We start from the raw sequence: 20,276 nt of genomic DNA, 5'->3' as shown, positions 1-20,276 counted from the left end.
GGAACTGTTCTTTACCTTGATTGTGCTAGTTGCACAGCTCTCTGAGTTGGAATTGTACAATGAAAAGAGTTAATTTCATTTCATGTAAATTAAATATTTTTTAAAGAAAGGAAGCAATTATATCATTTCTCATCCCTCAGATTAGCAAAAATTTTTAAATCTTACAATGCCAATTGTGGGCAAGGACATGAAGCCACTGTCACTCATACTGTTTGCAGGAACGTAAATGGCTACAGCATTAAAAAGGATAATTTGGCTGTAGCTAGTAATGTTGAAAACGCATATCAACCTATTATCAGCAATTCCACTTATAGGTAAGTATACATACATTCTAGGAAAGCCTCCACACATGCGCTCAAGGAGACATGCACAAAGTTATTCATTAAACATTGTTTGAAATATTAGAAAACTGAAAACTCTTCAGTAAGGAAATGAATTGCAGTTAGTGGTTACTAAAAAAGAAAAGGGAAAAAATGCATGACAGAAAGAATCAACCCTGCCTGTTAAGTGATTTGGAGAAGGCAACTTATTGGTTTAACAATAAGACATCCTGAGAAGAGCAGTGAACTTAGAATATGGAGACAAGCATTTTAGCATTCATGTAGTTCCAAGTCTGCCACTAACTAGCAGTCAGACTACGGATTACTTAACTCCTTCAACCCTCACTATCTTTTTCGTGGAAAATGAAGAGGTTAAGATTACTTCTAACTCAACGATCCTATGATTCAGTAAATATATGACCAAAAATTATAAAGGCCGGGCGTGGAGGCTCACGCCTGTAATCCCAGCACTTTGGGAGGCAGAGGTGGGCGGATCATGAGGTCAGGAAATCGAGATCATCCTGGCTAACACGGTGAAACCCCGTCTCTACTTAAAAAAAAAAAAATACAAAAAATTAGGCGGGCATGATGGCGTGGGCCTGTAGTCCCAGCTACTCGGGAGGCTGAGGCAGGAGAAAGGCCTGAACCCGGGAGGCGGAGCTTGCAGTGAGTCGGGATCGCGCCACTGCACTACAGCCTGGGCGACGGAGTGAGATATATATACGTACGTGTGTGTGTGTGTATTCTGGCGGTGGCCGTGTGTGTGTGTGTGTGTGTGTGTGTGTGTGTGTGTGTGTGTGTATGTATTCTGGCGGTGGTCCACGCCTGTAATCCCAGCACTTCGGGAGGCCGAGGCGGGTGGATCACCTGAGGTCAGAAGTTCGAGGCCAGCCTGGCCAACAGGTGAAACCCCGTCGCTACTAAAAATACAAAAATTAGCCGGGTGTGGTGGCAGGCGCCTGTAGTCCCAGCTAGCTGGAAGGCTGAGGCAGGAGAATCAGTTGAACCCGGGAGATGGAGGCTGCAGTGAGCCAAGATCACGCCACTGCACTCCAGCCTGGGCAACAGCGAGACTCTGTCTCGCAAAAAAAAAAAAAAAAAAAAAAAAAAAAGAAAAGAAAATTATATTGTAAAGCACATATGTCAAGATGCTATTTTTTCTAGACACTCTGAAATCAGAAAATATCAGAGAAACAGGGCATCTCAGTATAACCTATTAAATTGATCAAGTTTCTTGGAATGTGTGATAAAATTTTATTTTTTAAATTTTTTCCATGACAGCCCTCAGGAGATCCTGAAAACATGTACCCCGTGACGAGATTTTTAATCAAAACCATAATTCAAGATCATGTAAAAGCTAAATCAACTGTACTGACTTGGGTCACCCTCAGGAAGAACTTATATATTCTCTCCAGTTTTAACATTCTAAAACAAGTTAATGTTAATCAATCCACCTTAACTTGTCAAGTTTAAGTCCGTCTAGCCAAAAGTAATTCAGGTACATGGTAAAATTTACTCGATTTTTAAAGATTAAATAATGAATTGCTTTTCCTACTGTTGCCTTTTTTATCTATAAATCTCTTACATTATAATTTAATAGCTCATCCTACTGCAAATAGAAAGCCTATAAAACCTATCCACAATACGCTATGTCCACAGGGATCTAGTAAAAAAAAAAAAAAAAAAAATCGGTAGTTCTTAATTCAAGGACGCTTATTTCATAAGTTTCATTACCACCAATACTTTAAAGACACCAATAACCAACACGTCATTTGTTCCTACTGCAGAATTTAACAGGTTATTAACTTCTGGTAAAATCCAAAAGCATAATTAGTAAACTATCATTAAAACATGATATTGCTTTTTTAAAAAATCGGAAATATTAACACCTTTCACTGTGTCAGTCAAATCAAAATTTCAAAATCTTTGTTCAACTGACTTTCCGAATCTAAATTTTTACTATTCTAAACAAGTATGGAGACAAAACACACACTCCATACTACGTCTAAAATCTTCCCAATCATCAGATTTTAATTTTAGTATAAACTGCCAAGAAAAACCTTTCGACCGAAACCTACATTCCGTACACATTACTGTACGTCAATCAACAGAAGATGAGTTATGATCATTAGAAAGTTACATAATTTACTACAAAGATCGTTTCAAGCAACCTTCATTAAACGTAGAACACAACAATGTACAGGCTTCAAAGTTCAACGTGCAACCTTAAATTATCAGAAACCATCAACAAAATTAGGCTTTTCTTTAAAACTGGTCACAAGGAAGCAGGAACTGTTTGCCTGTTTAAGAACGCAATAGGCAGCAGAATACCAGCAGCTGAGTCAGGCAGAGGAACGCTGACTACATTCTGACTTCTAAAGGAAAGCGTTCCCTCGCCGGATTCCCAGACCCGGCCTGGGGGAGTCCCGCGCGTCGCGACCTCGGGGCGGGAGCGCAGGAGGCAGACGACTCCCCGCCGCGCCCCCTGCACCTCGGGCCCGGCTGGCTGTGGCCCGCGCCAAGGTGCATGCCCAGCCAAGGAGAAGGAGCGGGCACCGCGCAGGCAGCGTTGCTCCGAGGGACAAAGGTTGGGCTCACACCCTCCACGGCCGAAGCTGCCCCGCCTGAGGAAGCCCGCCAGGCGGCCCGGGGTCTCCCGCTGGCCAGAGTTTGAGCGGCGGGTGGGGGAAGGGGAGCCCGGCCGCCCCTCCCCCGCCGCGCTCCCGGGGACCTGTTGATTAAGATCTCCACAGCCCAGCCGTCGCCAAGCCACCTCTTACCTCCGCGCCTCGGCTCCGCGGAGCCTCCCGCCCGGCCGCTCCTAAGCACTGCAGAAGCGACAGCTCTCCGGCGGCCCTTAAAATACCGGATAAAGAATCCAGAAACTCCCGACTCCCCACCTCAGAATCCTTAGTCCCCGCCCCCGCCCCACCGCCAACCTCCTCCGTCGCCGCCGTCGCCGCCGCAGCCGCCAGCAACTCCACTTCTAGACCGCGCGAGACCGGCCCCTGCGGCCGCCGCGAGACCGCGCACGCGCCCCCGGGACTCTGGCGCAGCGGGCGCGCGGATCCCAGTCCCACCCCGCCAGTGAGAGGCTGGCGCGACTCGCCCAATCCCGAGCCGGCGCAGAGAGAGCGCCCGGTCATTGGTCCTCTCCACAGCTCCCGCCGGGTGCGCGCAGTCGCGCGCCTCTAAGTCTAAACACCCGGGCTACTAGGGGCTGGTTGTCCCTGTGGAGCCGCTTCGGGGTTTGACCTGCGGGCTGTGTGGGGACGCGAGGCTTCCCTGGGTTTCTACATCCCTTGGCTCTTCTGTCTCTGGATGACGGCTCCTGAAGAAAATTCGAGTCCTCCTGAAGAGATTCCTCATGTCCTGTCTAGTTAGTCACACAATCTAACATTTCTTTTTTTAAAAAAAATGACGTAAACACCTGGATGTGTGCAGTGTTCCGCAGAAGACTCCAGAAAGCCACCAGCAGCACTGACTTCTGAAAACCAGAAAGCAGGGATGGCAAGGACTAGAACTATTTCCCAGAAGTCTCCTGAAGGGACAGAGAGTTACGCAGACCAGCGCATGCCCCGGGCATGGCTGGCGCCCTCGGGACCTGGATGTGCCACCCTTGGAATGGGGCAGGGTTCTGGCGGGTGCGGGCGGAAGTCAGAGCAGATTGGAGTACGTTCTAAGGAGAAATACCAGCAAATGTGTCTCGACACTTGCAATAAAAGCCCTCGGATGGTCTCTGTCTTGACAGTACCTTTCGAGGAAGCCCATCCCACCTTTGAACCCTTGCCAGGTTTGTTAATCGACCTCTCCTTCTATGAGGCCAAAATATGCTTATGATTCCAGCCCAGGTGTACGGTTTCCCCCAGGGGCATAGTCCTCCCTCAAAGCCTTCGTATATGCCATTTCCATTTCTCTCGGTTTTCCTCATTTTGTCCCACCGTGTTTTTCCATCTCGCAACGTCCTCAGGTCCTGACTTTCAAGTTCTTTCACATTCTTCCCCATTACGCTCCTCTGGACAGCCTATGGATTGTTAGTGTCCCTCACTAAGGACGCTGTGATGCTCTGAACGAAGCAAACTATTGTTCCTGGTGGTGAAGATCTTTGGGGATGCCTACCCTTCCCAGATTTGTTATCCCTCTCAAATCTGATAAGCATTCTGTCCAAGTGTTTAATAAGACAGAGCTGAGGACAGAAGTCTGCTGCATGCCACCAAAGACCTTAATGCTCCTGTCATCAAAAAATTTCTCAGTACGCTTCGAATACAGATGGACGACACAACCGAACTGTCTTCTTGGCCCATATTCCTCCACAAAGATGCCAGAACTGGCGAAATGCCTAACTGAAATCCAGATAAAGTCTCCAGGATTCCTAGAAACTATTAGCCATACCCCAAAAGGAAAAAAAACGGTTAGTGTGTGACTTACTTCCTTTTCTAAGTTCGTTTGTTTTTGTTTTTGTTTGAGAGGGGGTTTCGCTCTTTTGTCCAGGCTGGAGTAAAGTGGCACGATCTTGGATCGCTGCAACCTCTGCTCCCCAGGTTCAAGCGATTCTCCTCCCTCAGCCTGCCCAGTATCTGGGATTGCAGGTGTCCGCCACCACGCCCGGCTAATTTTTGTATTGTTAGGAGAGACAGGGTTTCGCCACATTGGCCAAGCTGGTCTTGAATTCCTGACCTCAGGTAATCCACCTTTCTCAGCCTTCCAAAATGCTAGGATTACAGGCGTGAGCCACTGTGCCCGGCCTCTAAGTTCTTAAATATATAACATAAATAATAATTCAAGAAGCTTCCTCCAGCTCCTCAATGAATTCTTCTTTCTCTAGCTTATAATTTCTCATCTTTGGCACTATTGACATTTGGGCTGGATAATTCTTGTGGGGACTGTCCTGTGCATCATAGGATGTTTAGGAGCATCCCCAGCCTCTACCCGCTAGGTGCCAGTAGCATCACCCTCCCCAATGTGACAATCAGAAACGTCTCCAGACATTACCAAAGCTCATGGGGAGAGATGGGCAAAATCATCTTCAGGTAAGAACTGCAGATCTAGCAGTTCAAAGAAAGGACCTCTTTGGAAAGATAGTATATCTTTATCCATAACTTCTAATCTCTTGGCCCCAGGCAGTTTTTCTTTTCTTTTTTTCTTTTCTTCTTTTTTTTTTTTTTTTTGAGACGGTGTCTCGCTCTGTTGCCTAGGCTGGAGTGCAGCGGCGCGATCTTGGCTCCCTGCAAGCTCCGCCTCCCGGGTTTACGCCATTCCCCTGCCTCAGCCTCCCGAGTAGCTGGGACTACAGGCGCCCGCCACCACGCCCGGCTAGTTTTTTGTATTTTTTTAGTAGAGACGGGGTTTCACCGTGTTAGCCAGGATGGTCTTGATCTCCTGACCTGGTGATCCGCCCGTCTCGGCCTCCCAAAGTGCTGGGATTACAGGCTTGAGCCACCGCACCCGGCTGGCAGTTTTTCAAAACAACAAAATACACACACACACAAAAGCCTCCATCCAAATGAACCCTCCAAGTACCTAGCCTTGCTTCCTCAGCTGCTTAGATTCCGTTACAGGACCCCACCCTAATAAAATGATTATTATTGTGAGTGTGAGATAGCAGACCAGCTGCTTATCTCAAAATATGTGAAATTCCTTTTTAAAGTGCTATAACAATTCAGAAGGGCATTTTTTCAGGAAAAGAAGTGCTATAAAAATGTTAGTTAATGGCCTGGCATGGTGGCTTACACCTGTAATCCCAGCACATTGGGAGGCCGAGGTGTATGAATCCCTTGAGCCCAGGAGTTCAAGACCAGCCTTGGCAATATGGCAAAAACCCATCTCTACAGAAAATACAATATTAGGTAGGCATGATGGTGTGTGCTTATAGTCCTAGCTACCTGGGAGGCCGAGGCAGGAGGATCATCTAGGCCTGGAAGGCTGAAGCTGCGGTGAGCTGAGATCATACAACTGCACTCCAGCCTGGGCAATAGAGTGAGACCCTGTCTCAAAAACAAAAGTTATTTTACCTCCTAAAGATATTTTCATGTTAAAAGAGGGCAGATCCTACAGCAAATAACAAATCTACTCTCTAGTGGGTCAGGTGCAGTGACTCACACCTGTGATCCCAACAGTTTGGGAGGCCAAAGTGGGAGAATTGCTTGAGCCCAAGAATTCAAAACTAGCCTGGGCAACATAGGGAGACCCATCTCTACAAAAAAATTTAACAATTAGCTGGGTGTGGTGGTACGCTCCTGTAGTCCTAGCTATTTGGGAAACTGAGGTGGGAGGATCCCTTGAGCCCAGGAGATCTAGGCTGCAGTGAGCTGTGATTGTGCCACTGTGTACTCTAGCCTGAGCAACAGAGCAAGACCATGTCTCAAAAAAAAAAAAAAAAAAAGAAAAAGAAAAAGAAAAGAAAAGAAAAAAATAAATCTATTTTCTGGTGAATTGAGCCAATCCCAGAATCTCTAAGTCATACAAATTACTGGTGTATATGCAAAAACTGAAGGGTAGCTGAAAGAGTGAAAGGTATAGAAACTGGAGGCGTAGTAATTAGATTTGGGTTTTAGCTTTGCTGCTAACTAGTTCTGTGATTTAGATGTGTGACAAGCTTCCTGGGCCTAAATCTTCTCATCTATAATGTAAAGGGGTTAACTACTCCTTTGTTCCCCCTAGTTTTAGGATTCTGGTAGCCTCTGCATATAGAGTCTATAACATGGATAGCATAGGAGGTTAAGAGAATATAATATTCCCCCCATAATGGAATGAAATGGATAATCTGTGGTTTAAACTCCCCTGTCAGAAGGGCTGTTCATCCTTGTCAGAAGGCAGTTCACCTGCTGAGTCACTCTAACAAATTTGTAACTAAATATTATGGGTGAGTAGTGAAAGTCTAACTGTAAAACCGGGAGTAAGGTGGACAGTCACGATAGTAAATACCCTCCCTTCTTCCTCTTCTTGTCATCTGCTTAACTTATTATCTGTCAATATCCCTTATTAAATGTTTATGTAATAAAATTTCACACTATTTTATTTCATTAAAAATTTTGAGAAGCCAGTCATGGTGGTGTGTGCCTGTAGACCCAGCTAATCAGGGGACTAAGATGGGAGGATTGTTTGAGCCCAGGAATTCAAGTCCAACCTGGGCAACACAGCAAGACCCCCTTCTCTAAAAATTAAAAAAAAAAAAGTTTTGGGGGAAACATATTCATGTTGCATTTCAGCCACTTTTAAAAAGGTCTGAAATTTTGATTTTCAAGATTTATTATTCCCTACTATATATCGAATTATGTAGCCTTAACTAAGGCTATTATATCTCCTCTTTGTACTAGTGAAAGCCAGGTTTTCACTAGTATAGTTTTCATAACTTGGCTTTCACTAGTACATCAGTGAATTAGTACTTAGAATTTTCATAAGTGATTTAGTAGCCTAATCACATAATTATATAAACCAGATGATCAGAGATAATGTATAATAAAAGCAGAATACTCACTGACTCAGATAAAAGAGAAGTTATGAAACAAAAATTACCTACGAATAGTAGTATGAGTAAATAAATATCTTTTTTTTTTTTTTTTTTTTTTTTAAGATGGAGTCTTGCTCAGTCATCCAGGCTGGAGTGCAGTGGTGTGATCTTGGCTCACTGCAACCTCCGCCTCCCGGGTTCAAGCAGTTCTCCTGCCTCAGCCTCCCAGTAGCTGGGATTACAGGCACCTGCCACCACGCCTGGCTAATTTTTTTTTGAATTTTTAGTAGAGACAGGGTTTCACCATGTTGGCCAGGCTGGTCTCGAACCCCTGACCTAAAATGATTTTCCCACCTCGGCCTCCCAAAGTGCTGGGATTACAGGCATAAGCCACCATGCCTGGTCAAATATCTAAAATAAAATAATAAAATAACAAAAAGCAAACCAACAAACAATGAACTTTTCTAATTTAATTGGGTTATTCTTATTTAGATGTTTTATAGCAGAATTTAAACTTTCATAAATCTAGCTAAATATAGTATATCCCTAAGCTAAGAACGTTATGCAGTTGTCATATGGAATGGAAGATTCCACTATCTGCATCAGTGTAATTCAGTACAGGTCAGTATTATTCAACTTAATTGGCTTTAACAAATATTCACTCGTTTAATGGGTGAAGCATTGTGCTGTAGGCACTGAAATCTGTGTGACAGTCCTTATCGTAGAGGAATAGGAAAGGTAGGAAAAAGGACATGATAAGACAAACAAAATACAAGGAAAAGCATGGTGAATGAACGTAAGTGCTCTAGACTCAAAGAAAGAAAAGGTCTTATACCAGGAGGAGCTTTACTATCTAGTGAAGGTGCAGGTGGGAATAGTGAATAAACTGCTCTGAAAGTACTCACAATAATAGGAAAATCAAGATCTTATACATGGCTTTAAAAAAATAGACATGACTTGGGGAAAGGAGTGGGGAGATGTCGATCAAAGGATAGGAAATTTCAGTTAGGAGGAGTAAGTTCAAGAGCTCTATTTGTACAACATGGTGAGTATATAGTTAATAACAATGTATAGTATACTTTAGTATACTTAAGAGACTAGATTTTAAATGTTCTCACCACAAAACAAATGGTATGTGAGGTAATGTTAATTAGCTTGATGTAGCCATTCCATAATGTAAATGTATTTCAGAATACTATGTTGTATGTCATAAATATATCTAATTTTTATCAATTTAATTTAAAAATTTTAAAAAGATACACATAAAACTTTTTCTAAATGTGAATGACTGAGTGAAATAGACAGAGAAAAGAAGCATGAGCTTAATATGGAAACAAGAGTCAACAAAAACCTCAGGGTAGGATATTCAATATTTAGAATGTCAGTCATTTATCATTATTTTATTTGTACCCATCTGGGTGGTCCTATGCCAGTTTGGAGAAGTGTCAAGAAATAAAACAGGGTCCATGAGAATTTTTTTTTTTTTTTTTTTTTTTTTTTTTTTTGAGACGGAGTCTCGCTCTGCCGCCCAGGCTGGAGTGCAGTGGCCGGATCTCAGCTCACTGCAAGCTCCGCCTCCCGGGTTCACGCCATTCTCCTGCCTCCCCCTCACGAGTAGCTGGGACTACAGGCGCCCGCCACCTCGCCCGGCTAGTTTTTTGTATTTTTTAGTAGAGACGGGGTTTCACCATGTTAACCAGGATGGTCTCGATCTCCTGACCTCGTGATCCGCCCGTCTCGGCCTCCCAAAGTGCTGGGATTACAGGCTTGAGCCACCGCGCCCAGCCCATGAGAATTTTTTTTTTGTGAGATGGAGTCTCACTCTGTGACCCAGGCTGGAGTGCAGTGGCAGCGATCTGACTCACTGCAAGCTCCGCCTCCTGGGTTCACTCCATTCTCCTGCCTCAGTCTCCCAAGTAGGTAGGAATACAGGCGCCTGCCACCACACCCGGCTAATTTTTTTGTATTTTTAGTAGAGACGGGGTTTCACCGTGTTGGCCAGGATGGTCTCGATCTCCTGACCTCGTGATTCGCCCGCCTCGGCCTACCAAAGTGCTGGGATTACAGGCTTAAGCAACTGCACCCGGCCCTGAGAAATTTTATTTCCGAGAGAGGAGGTAGGTGAATTTAGGACTTGGAAATATTTCTAATGAAGGAAAGATCAAGACCGAATGTTAAGAGGAACCGGAGTTTTTTCTGCTTGAAAAGGGCTATAAAATTACCTATATCTTTTCCTCACCAAGCTCCCAATCACACTTTCGTTTTGTGTGAAAAATTTCGGTACTACTTTAATTAATATTTACATGTGTGCTGGGCACGGTGGCTCACGCCACTGCACTCTAGCCTGGTGGACAGTGTGAGACTCTGTTTCAAAACAAACAAGCAAAGAGTGGAACTCTAATGCCTTTTCTCCTATTCTCTCTTGAACTCACTCCACTTGACACGTAAAGTCACTGATTTCAGCCACTTCGTTAAATGCAAAAGTCAGTTTTCAGTCATCTTATGTGACCTGTCTGCAGTATCTGATGAAGCTGATAATTTTCTCCATTTTCTTCTCTGGGCTTCTGAAACACCATTCTTACTTCCCTTCCCATGTCACTGGAACCTCTTCCTCAAAACCCTTTGCTGGCTCTTATTTATCTCTTTGCTAATATTTGGAGTGTCCCAAAGCTCTAAAATGGAATATTTTACTTTTCTCTTTGCTTGGGTTTGAATCCCAGCTCTGTCACTTGCTAGCTGTCTGATTAGAAGAAAGTCAGTTAATTTCTCTGAAATTCAGCTTCATTATTTGTAAAATGAGTATAATAAAAGTAGCTATCTCCTACAGTGCTTGTGAAGACAAAGTTAATTTATATATGACAGTGCTTAGAACAGTGCTGGAATAGTATGTATTAACTGTTTGTCTTTATTTTTATCATGATGTTCTTTGTCACTCACTTTCATCTGGTCTCATGGCTTCAAATTTCGTCTATATACTGTTCACTCCAAATTTATCTTTACTCTGAACTTCTGCCCTAAATTCCAGAATCCTGTATTCATCTGTCAGCCGGAATCTTCATTTAAATTTCTGATGAGTATTGCAAATTTTACATGGCAGAACTATTGATTTTGACGCAGTTACCAGTTATTCAGGTGTTCTTTCACATTGCACATTCAACCCATCAGGAAATCCTGTTTATCTACCTTCAAAATATATCCAGAATCTAACCACTTCTCCCCATCCCCACTGCTACCACCCTACTCCAGGCCATCATCATCTTTTGCCTGGATTGTTGCACTAGGTTTCTTCCCACCTGTCATGAGACAGACTGGGAGAAGTCAGCCAGAGGAAGGGAGTTTCAGATGGAAATTACAGATCAGATATAGGAGGTAGTGCTAACTAGAAACTTGTAAAACCTGTCAGTAGAAGCAGATATCTGAGGCTTTGCAAATTTCTTTCTCACAGAAAAGCCCTACCTTCTCATGTGATATACTATGGCAGAATTGGAATAGGTACTGGTCTTCCACCAGATCTCATTTATCTCTAATTCTACTATAAAAAGAGCTTGTCCTTCTGTGTATATTTTAGATGAGAACTTATGAAATGTTGATTAAAGTGCTGAACACCCTTTGAAATCGCTCCATTTTCTTCATTAAAGTGAATTCTCACATTTTACCAAGATCCTAGGTGTATTCATGCCTAGTGCGTTGGGAGGCCAAGGCGGGCGTATCGCCTGAACTCATGAGTTCATGACCAGCCTGGGCAACATGGTAAAACCCTGTCTCTACAAAAAATACAAAATTTAGCCAGGCGTAGTGGCGCACACCTGTAGTCCCAGCTACTTGGGAGGCTGAGGCAGGAGAATCACTTGAACCTGGGAGGCAGAGATTGCAGTGAGCTGAGATTGTACCACTGCACTCCAGCCTGGGTGACAGAGTGAGACTCTGTCTCCAAAAAAATAAAATAAAATAAAAATGTGTTGATGGAATGGGAGACATGGAAACAGGACAGTGGATCCCTTTTAGGGCTCTTGGAGAAAATAGATACTATTTTCTTTTTTTTTTCAGAATAATTTTAGAGGAATTTTAAAAGCCATATTTGGAAATATAAATGTTTTTAAATTTGTAGCTGTGTAAATCTGTAGCTGGTGCCGGGACCTGACTAAGTATTTAGACTGAAAGCTTTCAGGCCTCATGGCCTCTGGGTAACACTTCAAGCAAATGCAGGAAGGCAGAACAGCAAACAAGTCTCCCAAGCCTTGTTATCTCAGCTCAGGGCACTGGAGAGCTGAGAACAATTTGGCAACAGGCATAAAAATGCACTGATTTTTTTTTTCCTTTTAAGTTTAGACTGAATATAGGCTATGAATATACCTAGGATCTTGGTAAAATGTGACAATTCACTTTAATGAAGAATACCGAGCGATTTCAAAGGGTGTTCAGCACTTTAGTCAACATTTCGTAAGTTCTCATCTAAAATATACACCGAATAGTAGAATTAGAGATAAATCAGATTTTGTGATACATAATTACATGCAAATGTAATTTCTCCCTTGCTGCAGGTCAGGAAGCCAGAAGCAGCTTAGCTGGGTGGCTCTGACACCAGCTTAGCTGGGTGTCGGCTGGGATTGCAGTCACCTGAAGGCATGACTGGGACTAAAGGATCTGCTTCCAGGAGTCTCACATGTCTGTTAGCTAGTGGTCTCTGTTCCTTGTCATTTGGCCTTGTTCCTTGTCATAAGACTTGGCCTCTGTTTCTTGTCATAAGGAACAGCTGGTTTTCCCCCAGGGCAAATGATCTAACAATGTGACAGCTGGCTTCCCCTAGGGCAAATGACTTAAGAGAGGGAGCAACAAAGACAGAAACCATAGGGCTGTTTTATGACCTAGTCTCCAAAACCACACACCACTACTGCCACCTTATTGTCTAGAAGCAAGTCCCTAAGTCCAATCTGTACCCAAAGGAAGGGGAATAGGCTCCATCCCTTGAAGGGAGGAGAATAAAGCATTTGTAGACATATATATATATGTATTTTTTGAGACGGAGTCTTGCTCTGTCCCCCAGGCTGGAGTGCAGTGGCATGATCTTGGCTCACTGCAAGCTCCGCCTCCCACGTTCACACCATTCTTCTGCCTCAGCCTACTGAGTAGCTGGGACTACAGGTGCCTGCCACCATGCCTGGCTAATATTTTTGTATTTTTAGTAGAGACAGGGTTTCACCATGTTAGCTAGGATGGTCTCGATCTCCTGACCTCATGATCTGCCTGCCTCAGCCTCCCAAAGTGCTGGGATTACAGGTGTGAGCCACTATGCCTGGCTGTAGACATATTTTTAAAACTACCAAATAATCTAATGTGTGATAAGTACTATAGACACAAATTATCATGTTAAGTTTTTTTTTTTTTTTAAAGACACAGTCTCACCCTGTCACCCAGGCTGGAGTACAGTGGCATGATCTCGGCTCAGTGCAACCTCTGCCTCCCAGGTTAAGCAATTCTCCTACCTCAGCCTCCCTAGTAGCTGGGATTATAGCTGCCGGCCACCAGGCCCAGTTAATTTTTTTGTGTTTTTAGTAAAGGCAGGGTTTCACCATGTTGGCCAGGCTGGTCTCTGACTCCGACCTCAAGTGATTCACGGGCCTCAGCTTCTTAAAGTGCTGGGATTGCAGGTGCGAGCCACTAAGCTTGGCCTATTGACGTATAATTTATATGCAAATAAAAGGCACCTATTTTAAAGTATTTAGTTGGATAAATGTACACATTAATGTAACCACCGCCGCAATCAGGAGATAGAATATTTACATCATGCTGGACCCAGTGGCTCAGGCCTGTAATCCCTGAACTTTGAGAGGCTAAGGTGAGAAAATCACTAGAGGACAGGGGGTTGAGACCAGTTCTGGGCAACATAGCAAGACCCTGTCTCTACAGAAAAATTTAAAAATTAGCTGCATATGGTGGCTGCATACGGTATGCCTGTAATTCAAGCTACTTCAGAGACTGAGGTTGGAAGGTCACTTGAGCCCAAGAGGATGAGGTTACAGTGCCATTACTGCACTTCAGAACAAGACTGTGTCTCAAAAAAAAAGAAAAGAAAAGAAAAGATAAAAAAAGGGGATTTTCATCACCTTAAAAAGTTTCCTTAAACTACTTTGCAGTCAATATCCTCCTGGCTACCCACAACCCCAGGCAACCACCAATCTAATTTGTCTTTATAAATTAGTTTTGTCTCCTAAATCTTCATATAAATGGAATTATATAGCATGTACCCAACCTGTTTCTAAGGTTCATCCATGTATTGTTGCATCTACAGTAGTCCGCTCAGCCCCCATCTTCACGGGATACCTTCCAAGACCCCTCGTGGATGCCTGAAACCTTGGATGGTGCAGAACCCTGTATATACTGTTTTTCAATCTGATCATCGAGAAGGCTACTGACTAAGGGGCAGGTAACATAAACAACCTGGATAGCTGCAAGGGGATGATCCCTGTTGCAGGTGGGATGGTGTGAGATTTCATCATGCTACTTAGAATCGCATGTAATTTAAAACCTATGAATTATTTATTTCTGGAACTATTTAATATTTTTTTGACCACAGGTAACTAAAACTGTGGAAAGCATGACTGTGGATAAGGGAGAACTTTTGTATTTAATAGTTAAGTTTCTTTTTGTTGCTAAGTAGTATCACTGTATGACCATACAACGATTTGTTTAGTCATTCACCTGTTGATGGGCATTTGGATGTTTCCAGTTTTTTGCTGTTATGAACAAAACTGTGACTATTTGTGTATGGGTCTTATTTTGAATATGTGTCTTGTGAACATGTTTTTAGGTTTTTTTGAAATTTGATCATATATCTTTTTTTTTTTTTGAGAGAGAGGGTCTTGCTCTGTTACCCAGGTTGCAGTATAGTGGCATGATCATGGGTCACTGCAGCCTCGACCTCCAGAGCTCAAGCCGTCTTCCATCCTCAGTCGCCTGAGTAACTGGGACTATAGATATGGGCCACCACACCCGGCTAAGTTTTTGTAGAGACAGGGTCTTACTTTGTTACCCAGGCTGGTCTCAAACTCCTGGGCCCAAGCAATCCTCCTGCCTCAGCCTCCCAAAGTGCTGGGATTATAGGCATGAGTGACCACATCCAGCTGATCATATGTCTTAACTTAATTTTCCAAACTCTTTTCCAAGGTGGTTGTACACCAACTACAGTGTATGTTGCCTTTTGAAGGATTATGTTGCTAGATAGAAAGTTATAACTTATAGTTATAGCTTTCTACCTGTAAGAATCAATTTATCAGATAATCTTTTTCCCCCCAAGCGAACAAAAGTAAAAGTTACCGACAATCTGTATCAAGAAAACAGTTTCTATGATGATATAGCCATCTCCAAATTAGAAACTGTTGGTTTATGTATATACCTAACTTAAAAACGTTAGTCTCCTCTCGGTTTCGTGGAATCTCTGTGTTTACTCCTGACTGTGAAGGTTGGAAACCTTCTGACTTTGGAACAGCAGGGAGAAGAGGAGGAGGAATTCCCTAGACTGTGGACCAAGAGACTGGGTAGATGGTTTTTCTCTAGAGCAGTGTTATCTGATGGAAATCTATCATGAGCCACATTTTTTTTTTTCATATATGTAATTTGTGACACATTGCTTAATAGGCACATCAAAAAAGTAAAAAGAAACAGATGAAAGTAATCCTTAAATATTTTTATTTAACAAATATATTCAAATATTATTTAAATATATAATCAATATAACATGTATTAAATATTTTACATTCTTCTTTTCTCAAAGACTTCCAAATCTGGCATATATTTTACACTTACAGTTTATCTCAATTTGGACACTAGATTTTCAACAGTTGAAGTGAAAAATGTAGCCCTACCAAAACAATAAAACAATAAAGTTGCGTTTAATGGAAAAATATTCTACACTGTTCTAGTTTTAAAATTAGAATTTACATTTATTTAAAATAATCTAAAATTCAGTTTCTCAGTCACACTAGCTACACTGCAGGTGCTCAATAGCCATATATGCCTATTGGCCACCGTATTGGACTGCCCAGTTCTAGAGGGTTGCCTGTGGGACAGGAAGGGAAAGATGAAGATAAGAGATATTCTCAGTTCACAGTAGAAAAACCAGTACTATTTGTGTGAAATTTGAGTTAAATATTTTTCTATAGCTTTTAAAAAACCTAACTACCCTTATTCTGAATTTAAAAGCATGAGTTCTAATGTGAATCGCAAATTTGCATTTAGCTTGGCTGTTGGGTTTCTTGGGTTCAGAGGCCACCTCCACCATTTTCTAGCTGTGTGACTTGGACAAGTAACTTTAACCTCTAAGCTTCACTTTCACCACCTGTAAAACAAGGAAAAATAATAGTGTCCCTCATATTACTGTGAAGATTAAGTGAGATAATGGATAAAAAACATGTAGCGTGACTGGCAGCTTTTAGAAAATAAGCGATGGCTTTTAAAAAGTCAAATCATTCTCTGGATGGGGACTGTCTGTAGTTTCTTTTTTATTTTTAAAAGTACATGGATTTTTTTTTAACTTGTTTGAAAATGACACACTGATTCAATAAATACTGTCTCTCAGCACCAGGTACTCAGCTAGAACAAAAGATGAAATGAACACTGTCCCCACTTTGAATGATCCCACATTCTCCAATGTTAGAAACAAAACAGTGTTGGACTAATGTACAAATGAGAAAAGTGAAACCAAGAGAATAACAAATTTTTCCATCAATCCCAAAGAAAAGAAACCCCATGGATAAAAACTGAGTTTATGAATTGAAAATCTTATAGTTTTGCATTGTCCTCTAGCTTCCTTTAAAATAGATATCCACAATTAAAATAGTTAAGTTTTATGAAATTAGATTGACATGGATTTGAATTCTTAATGATTAGTAATAGGCTTTATTTCTGCCACATAGAAGACACTGCTTGGTTTTCCTCTTGCGCTGAATGTCTTTTCCTGAGCTGTGTTTGCTTTTTAGTTTAGTAGTTTGTATCTGATTTTTAGAAAAGGTGGAGAAGTCAGTCCATTTAATTCAAAAGTCTGAAATACAGAATATTTTTAATGTTGTTACTGTTAAGTATAAGACAAGAGAAACTAAATACAGGTAAAATAAATGACTGAAACATACAAAAGTATATTTATACTACAACTTTTCTTCTTGATATAAAAAATAAAGATCCTTTGGATGAATAAGATCTCATTTTTTTTAATCTAGCCATTAAAACATTATTAAACTTAATTTCTTTTTTTTTTTTTTTTTTGAGACAAAGTTTCACTGTCACCCAGGCTAGAGTGCAGTGGCACAATCTCGGCTCACTGAAACCCCTGCCTCCCGGGTTCAAACAGTTTTCATGCCTCATCCTCCCGAGTAGCTGGGATTACAGGCGCCAGCCACCATGCCCAGCTGATTTTTGTGTTTTTAGTAGAGATAAGGTTTCACCATGTTGGTCAGGCTGGTCTCAAACTCCTGACTTCAGGTGATCCACCTGCCTTGGCTTCCCAGCGTGCTGGGATTACAGGTGTGAGCCACCGCACTCGGACAAGAAACTTAATTTCTTAAAATTGTTGTTTTTAAAAGCTGTTTCTACTCAAGGAAAAACCTATCCATTCAGGATGTTAAGATTAAGATTATGGGCTTTTACTCTTTTAAATTTCTAGCAAAAATTAAAACAAACAAAAAATAAAATTAAAATTCTATACCTGCTATTGAATTATTTGCAAGTTCTTAATCTGTGCTGTACTGAGTCCTAAGATTTGGTCATAAGACCTGCAAACATCATAATATGCTATAGTAAATAAGAGTTCAAATAACTTTCACATTACTTCAGTGGTAATAAGATGACATCTTTCACATTATTTGTAACAATATGAAGTCTGTATTAGTAACTAACTTTTTCTACCATTAAAAAAAAAATCTACTTTTTCCCATATATCAGCTATTCAAAATATAAGTATTTGGGAGCAACCTTTTCAATTTAATAAGTCAAAATTTAAGTATGGTATATATAATTTTTTTGTCATTCTTTGCATTTGCAGCTCTGTCTTAATGAGACCCTAATTTTTGAAATTTTGTTGCTGAATATATCCATCAAGGGATTGAAATCATTGTAAAATATTGAATTATCTTGAAAGTAATTTCTCTGTTTAAATTCCATACTATATTGAAAGATGGCAGGACTTTGGACTCTGTCTAGGTGGATGTAGGAGCCAGCACATGTCACCCTGTATGCCACTCATCACTGTCTCCACACCATACAGCAAGTTACGGGGAATATTAGGAGCATGTTTTGTTTGTTTGTTTGTTTGTTTGTTTGAGATGGAGTTTCACTGTGTTGCCAGGCTGGAGTGCAGTGTCATAATCCCAGCTCACTGCAATCTCCACCTCCCGGGTTCCAGCGATTCTCCTGCCTCAGTCTCCCGAGTAGCTGAGATTATAGGCACGCACCACCACGCCCGGCTAATTTTTGTATTTTTAGTAGAGATGGGGTTTCACCATGTTGGCCAGGATGGTCTCGATCTCTTGACCTTGTGATCCACCCGCCTCGGCCTCCCAAAGTGCTGGGATTACAGGTATGAGCCACTGTGCCTGGCAGGAGCATTCTTAAGGGGGAAAGAAGTCACAAAAGAACAGGTACAGATCAGGAAATGTATATGGAGGCCAGGGGATTATTGAGTGTGGACATTTGTTGTTTTTCAGCCACATTGTTCTGCTCTGGTCCATTACCTTTCACCTACAGTGTGTATCTTGGCGGGGCCCTGTTAATAAACAGAATGCTCAGCCAGGTACGGTGGTTTACGCCTTTAATCCCAGCACTTTGGGAGGCCAAGGCGGGCAGATCACTTGAGGTCAGGAGTTTGAGACCAGCTTGGCCAACATGGTGAAACCCTGTCTCTACTAAAAATACAAAAGTTAGCCGGGCGTGGTGGTATGTGCCTGTAGTCCCAGCTACTCGGGAGGCTGAGGCATGAGAATCACTTGAACCCAGGAGGCAAAGGTTGTAGTGAGCCAAGATTGCACCACTGCACTCCAGCCTGGGCGACAGAGCAAGATTCTGTCTCGAAAAACAAAAACAAACAAACAAACAAACAAAAAACACAGAAAAAATAAACAAGTAAATAAACAAAATGCTCAAGTGCTAAGCTGGCTTTTTGGTGGCAGAGTGACAGAAGGATGGACAGAAGAGTGGGCACCTTGATTCTATCAGTAAGGCCCTGCCAGGATGGGGAAGGGGTTACTGCCCAGGCCACCGTGGTCCACCAACCTCCCCTCTTCAATTCTGTGAACTCAGCCCTGGTACACACATACACACACACACACACACACACACACACAGCATTAGCTTTATGAAGGAGGCAACAGAAGACACAATGGCCCTAGAATTGCATTTGCTTCAACTCTTTCTGTGCTACCGGGTATTGTTATCATGGCTGAGAGAAGTTTCATTCTTTAGCAACGCACTGCAGAGCTGGTGTTTCAAAGAAACTTCAAATACAGTAGGCCAGGGCCACCGCATACAGCTGTGCAGATTATGAATTGCACATAAACTACAACATGGATGGTGTGTACAAGCTACACAACTGTACATGACAGCCCTGCAGGCACTCTACGAATATCCATATCCTTTTGCTATGAAAAAAAGAGGTCTTAATTGTATTGGCTGATCTAAAAAGCAGGTTGGGAAATAGCGTGATAAGGTTGCAAAGAAGTACAGAAATGAGAGGAATCACTATGGTAGCACAACACATAATTCTCTTCCAGTGCCTCACCTGAAGCCCCCTCTCCTCTTCCCTGTGCTGATGTTATCTTTTGACCCATGATGGATTCTAGAGCAGAAACCACAACAAACCCCTAACATTTCATTCCACTTATATTGTTACTACAGTAGAATAAGATTTAATGTTAAAAGACCCCACTTACTGACAACTTTTTTGTGTGACAGTATCATAGCTATCATGTATTCCTATAGAGACTTATAATTAAAAAGTTACCTTTCAGTTGTCTTACATGTTTTTCCACCAACTTTGTCTTTTTCTGTTTAACTTTTCTTTCCTCACATTCATTCCCTTGAGAAAAGGGGAGACAGATGAGGCACAAGTTTGAGGAAATTAGAAGGAGATTTGATATGAGGGGAGAGAACCAGAGGGAAAAAAGAAAAAGAGTAGGGAAAGTAGAGAAGAGATCAATAGAGAGGAAGTGAGAAAGAAAGAAAAAAAGTTAAAAGCAGGAAAAAAAAAAAAAAAAAAAAGGCACAGAAGGAGAAAGAACTCATTTTGAATATCAAATTCAGATTATGTCCTAACCACCTCATCAAAAATGTATTTATTCTTGCAATCGAGCTTATTGTTGAATTTCACAAGCAGGTTCCCTTTTAGAGGGCTCCCTCCTTTTTTATTAAGCCTGGGTTTTACAAACAAAGAATAAACCTGGCTGCTTAGGATTCCAAGGAATTTGGTTTGTAATATTTAAGAGGAACATGGAAAAGAAAGATGGGTAAGGGTGGGAAGGAAA

The 20,276-nt window shown here is 41.9% G+C and overlaps 2 protein-coding genes across 5 annotated transcripts in view; both read right to left on the bottom strand.

Moving 5' to 3' along the window:
• The window catches only part of PALS1 (protein associated with LIN7 1, MAGUK p55 family member), a 92,753-nt gene extending 89,402 nt beyond the window's left edge, over positions 1-3,351 (bottom strand). For 2 of the 4 annotated variants that reach the window (XM_007987031.3, XM_007987033.3), the window contains exon 1: positions 3,101-3,209. The gene's annotated coding sequence lies outside the window, so the exon portion shown is untranslated. Of the gene's footprint in view, positions 1-3,100; positions 3,220-3,259 lie in introns of those variants that run through there. The other 2 variants (XM_073011093.1, XM_037984674.2) reach the window with 2 other exon arrangements.
• Positions 3,352-15,315: 11,964 nt separating this feature from the next.
• Positions 15,316-20,276, bottom strand: part of GARIN2 (golgi associated RAB2 interactor family member 2) — a 42,379-nt gene continuing 37,418 nt past the window's right edge. The window contains exon 8 of the mRNA XM_073011091.1: positions 15,316-16,807. Coding sequence (XP_072867192.1) covers positions 16,800-16,807 — 8 coding nt within the window. The 3' untranslated portion in view covers positions 15,316-16,799. The remainder of the gene's footprint in view (positions 16,808-20,276) is intronic.

This window comes from Chlorocebus sabaeus, chromosome 24, assembly GCF_047675955.1.
Source record: "Chlorocebus sabaeus isolate Y175 chromosome 24, mChlSab1.0.hap1, whole genome shotgun sequence".
Taxonomy (NCBI): domain Eukaryota; kingdom Metazoa; phylum Chordata; class Mammalia; order Primates; family Cercopithecidae; genus Chlorocebus; species Chlorocebus sabaeus.
This window is presented reverse-complemented; position numbering and strand designations above follow the sequence as displayed.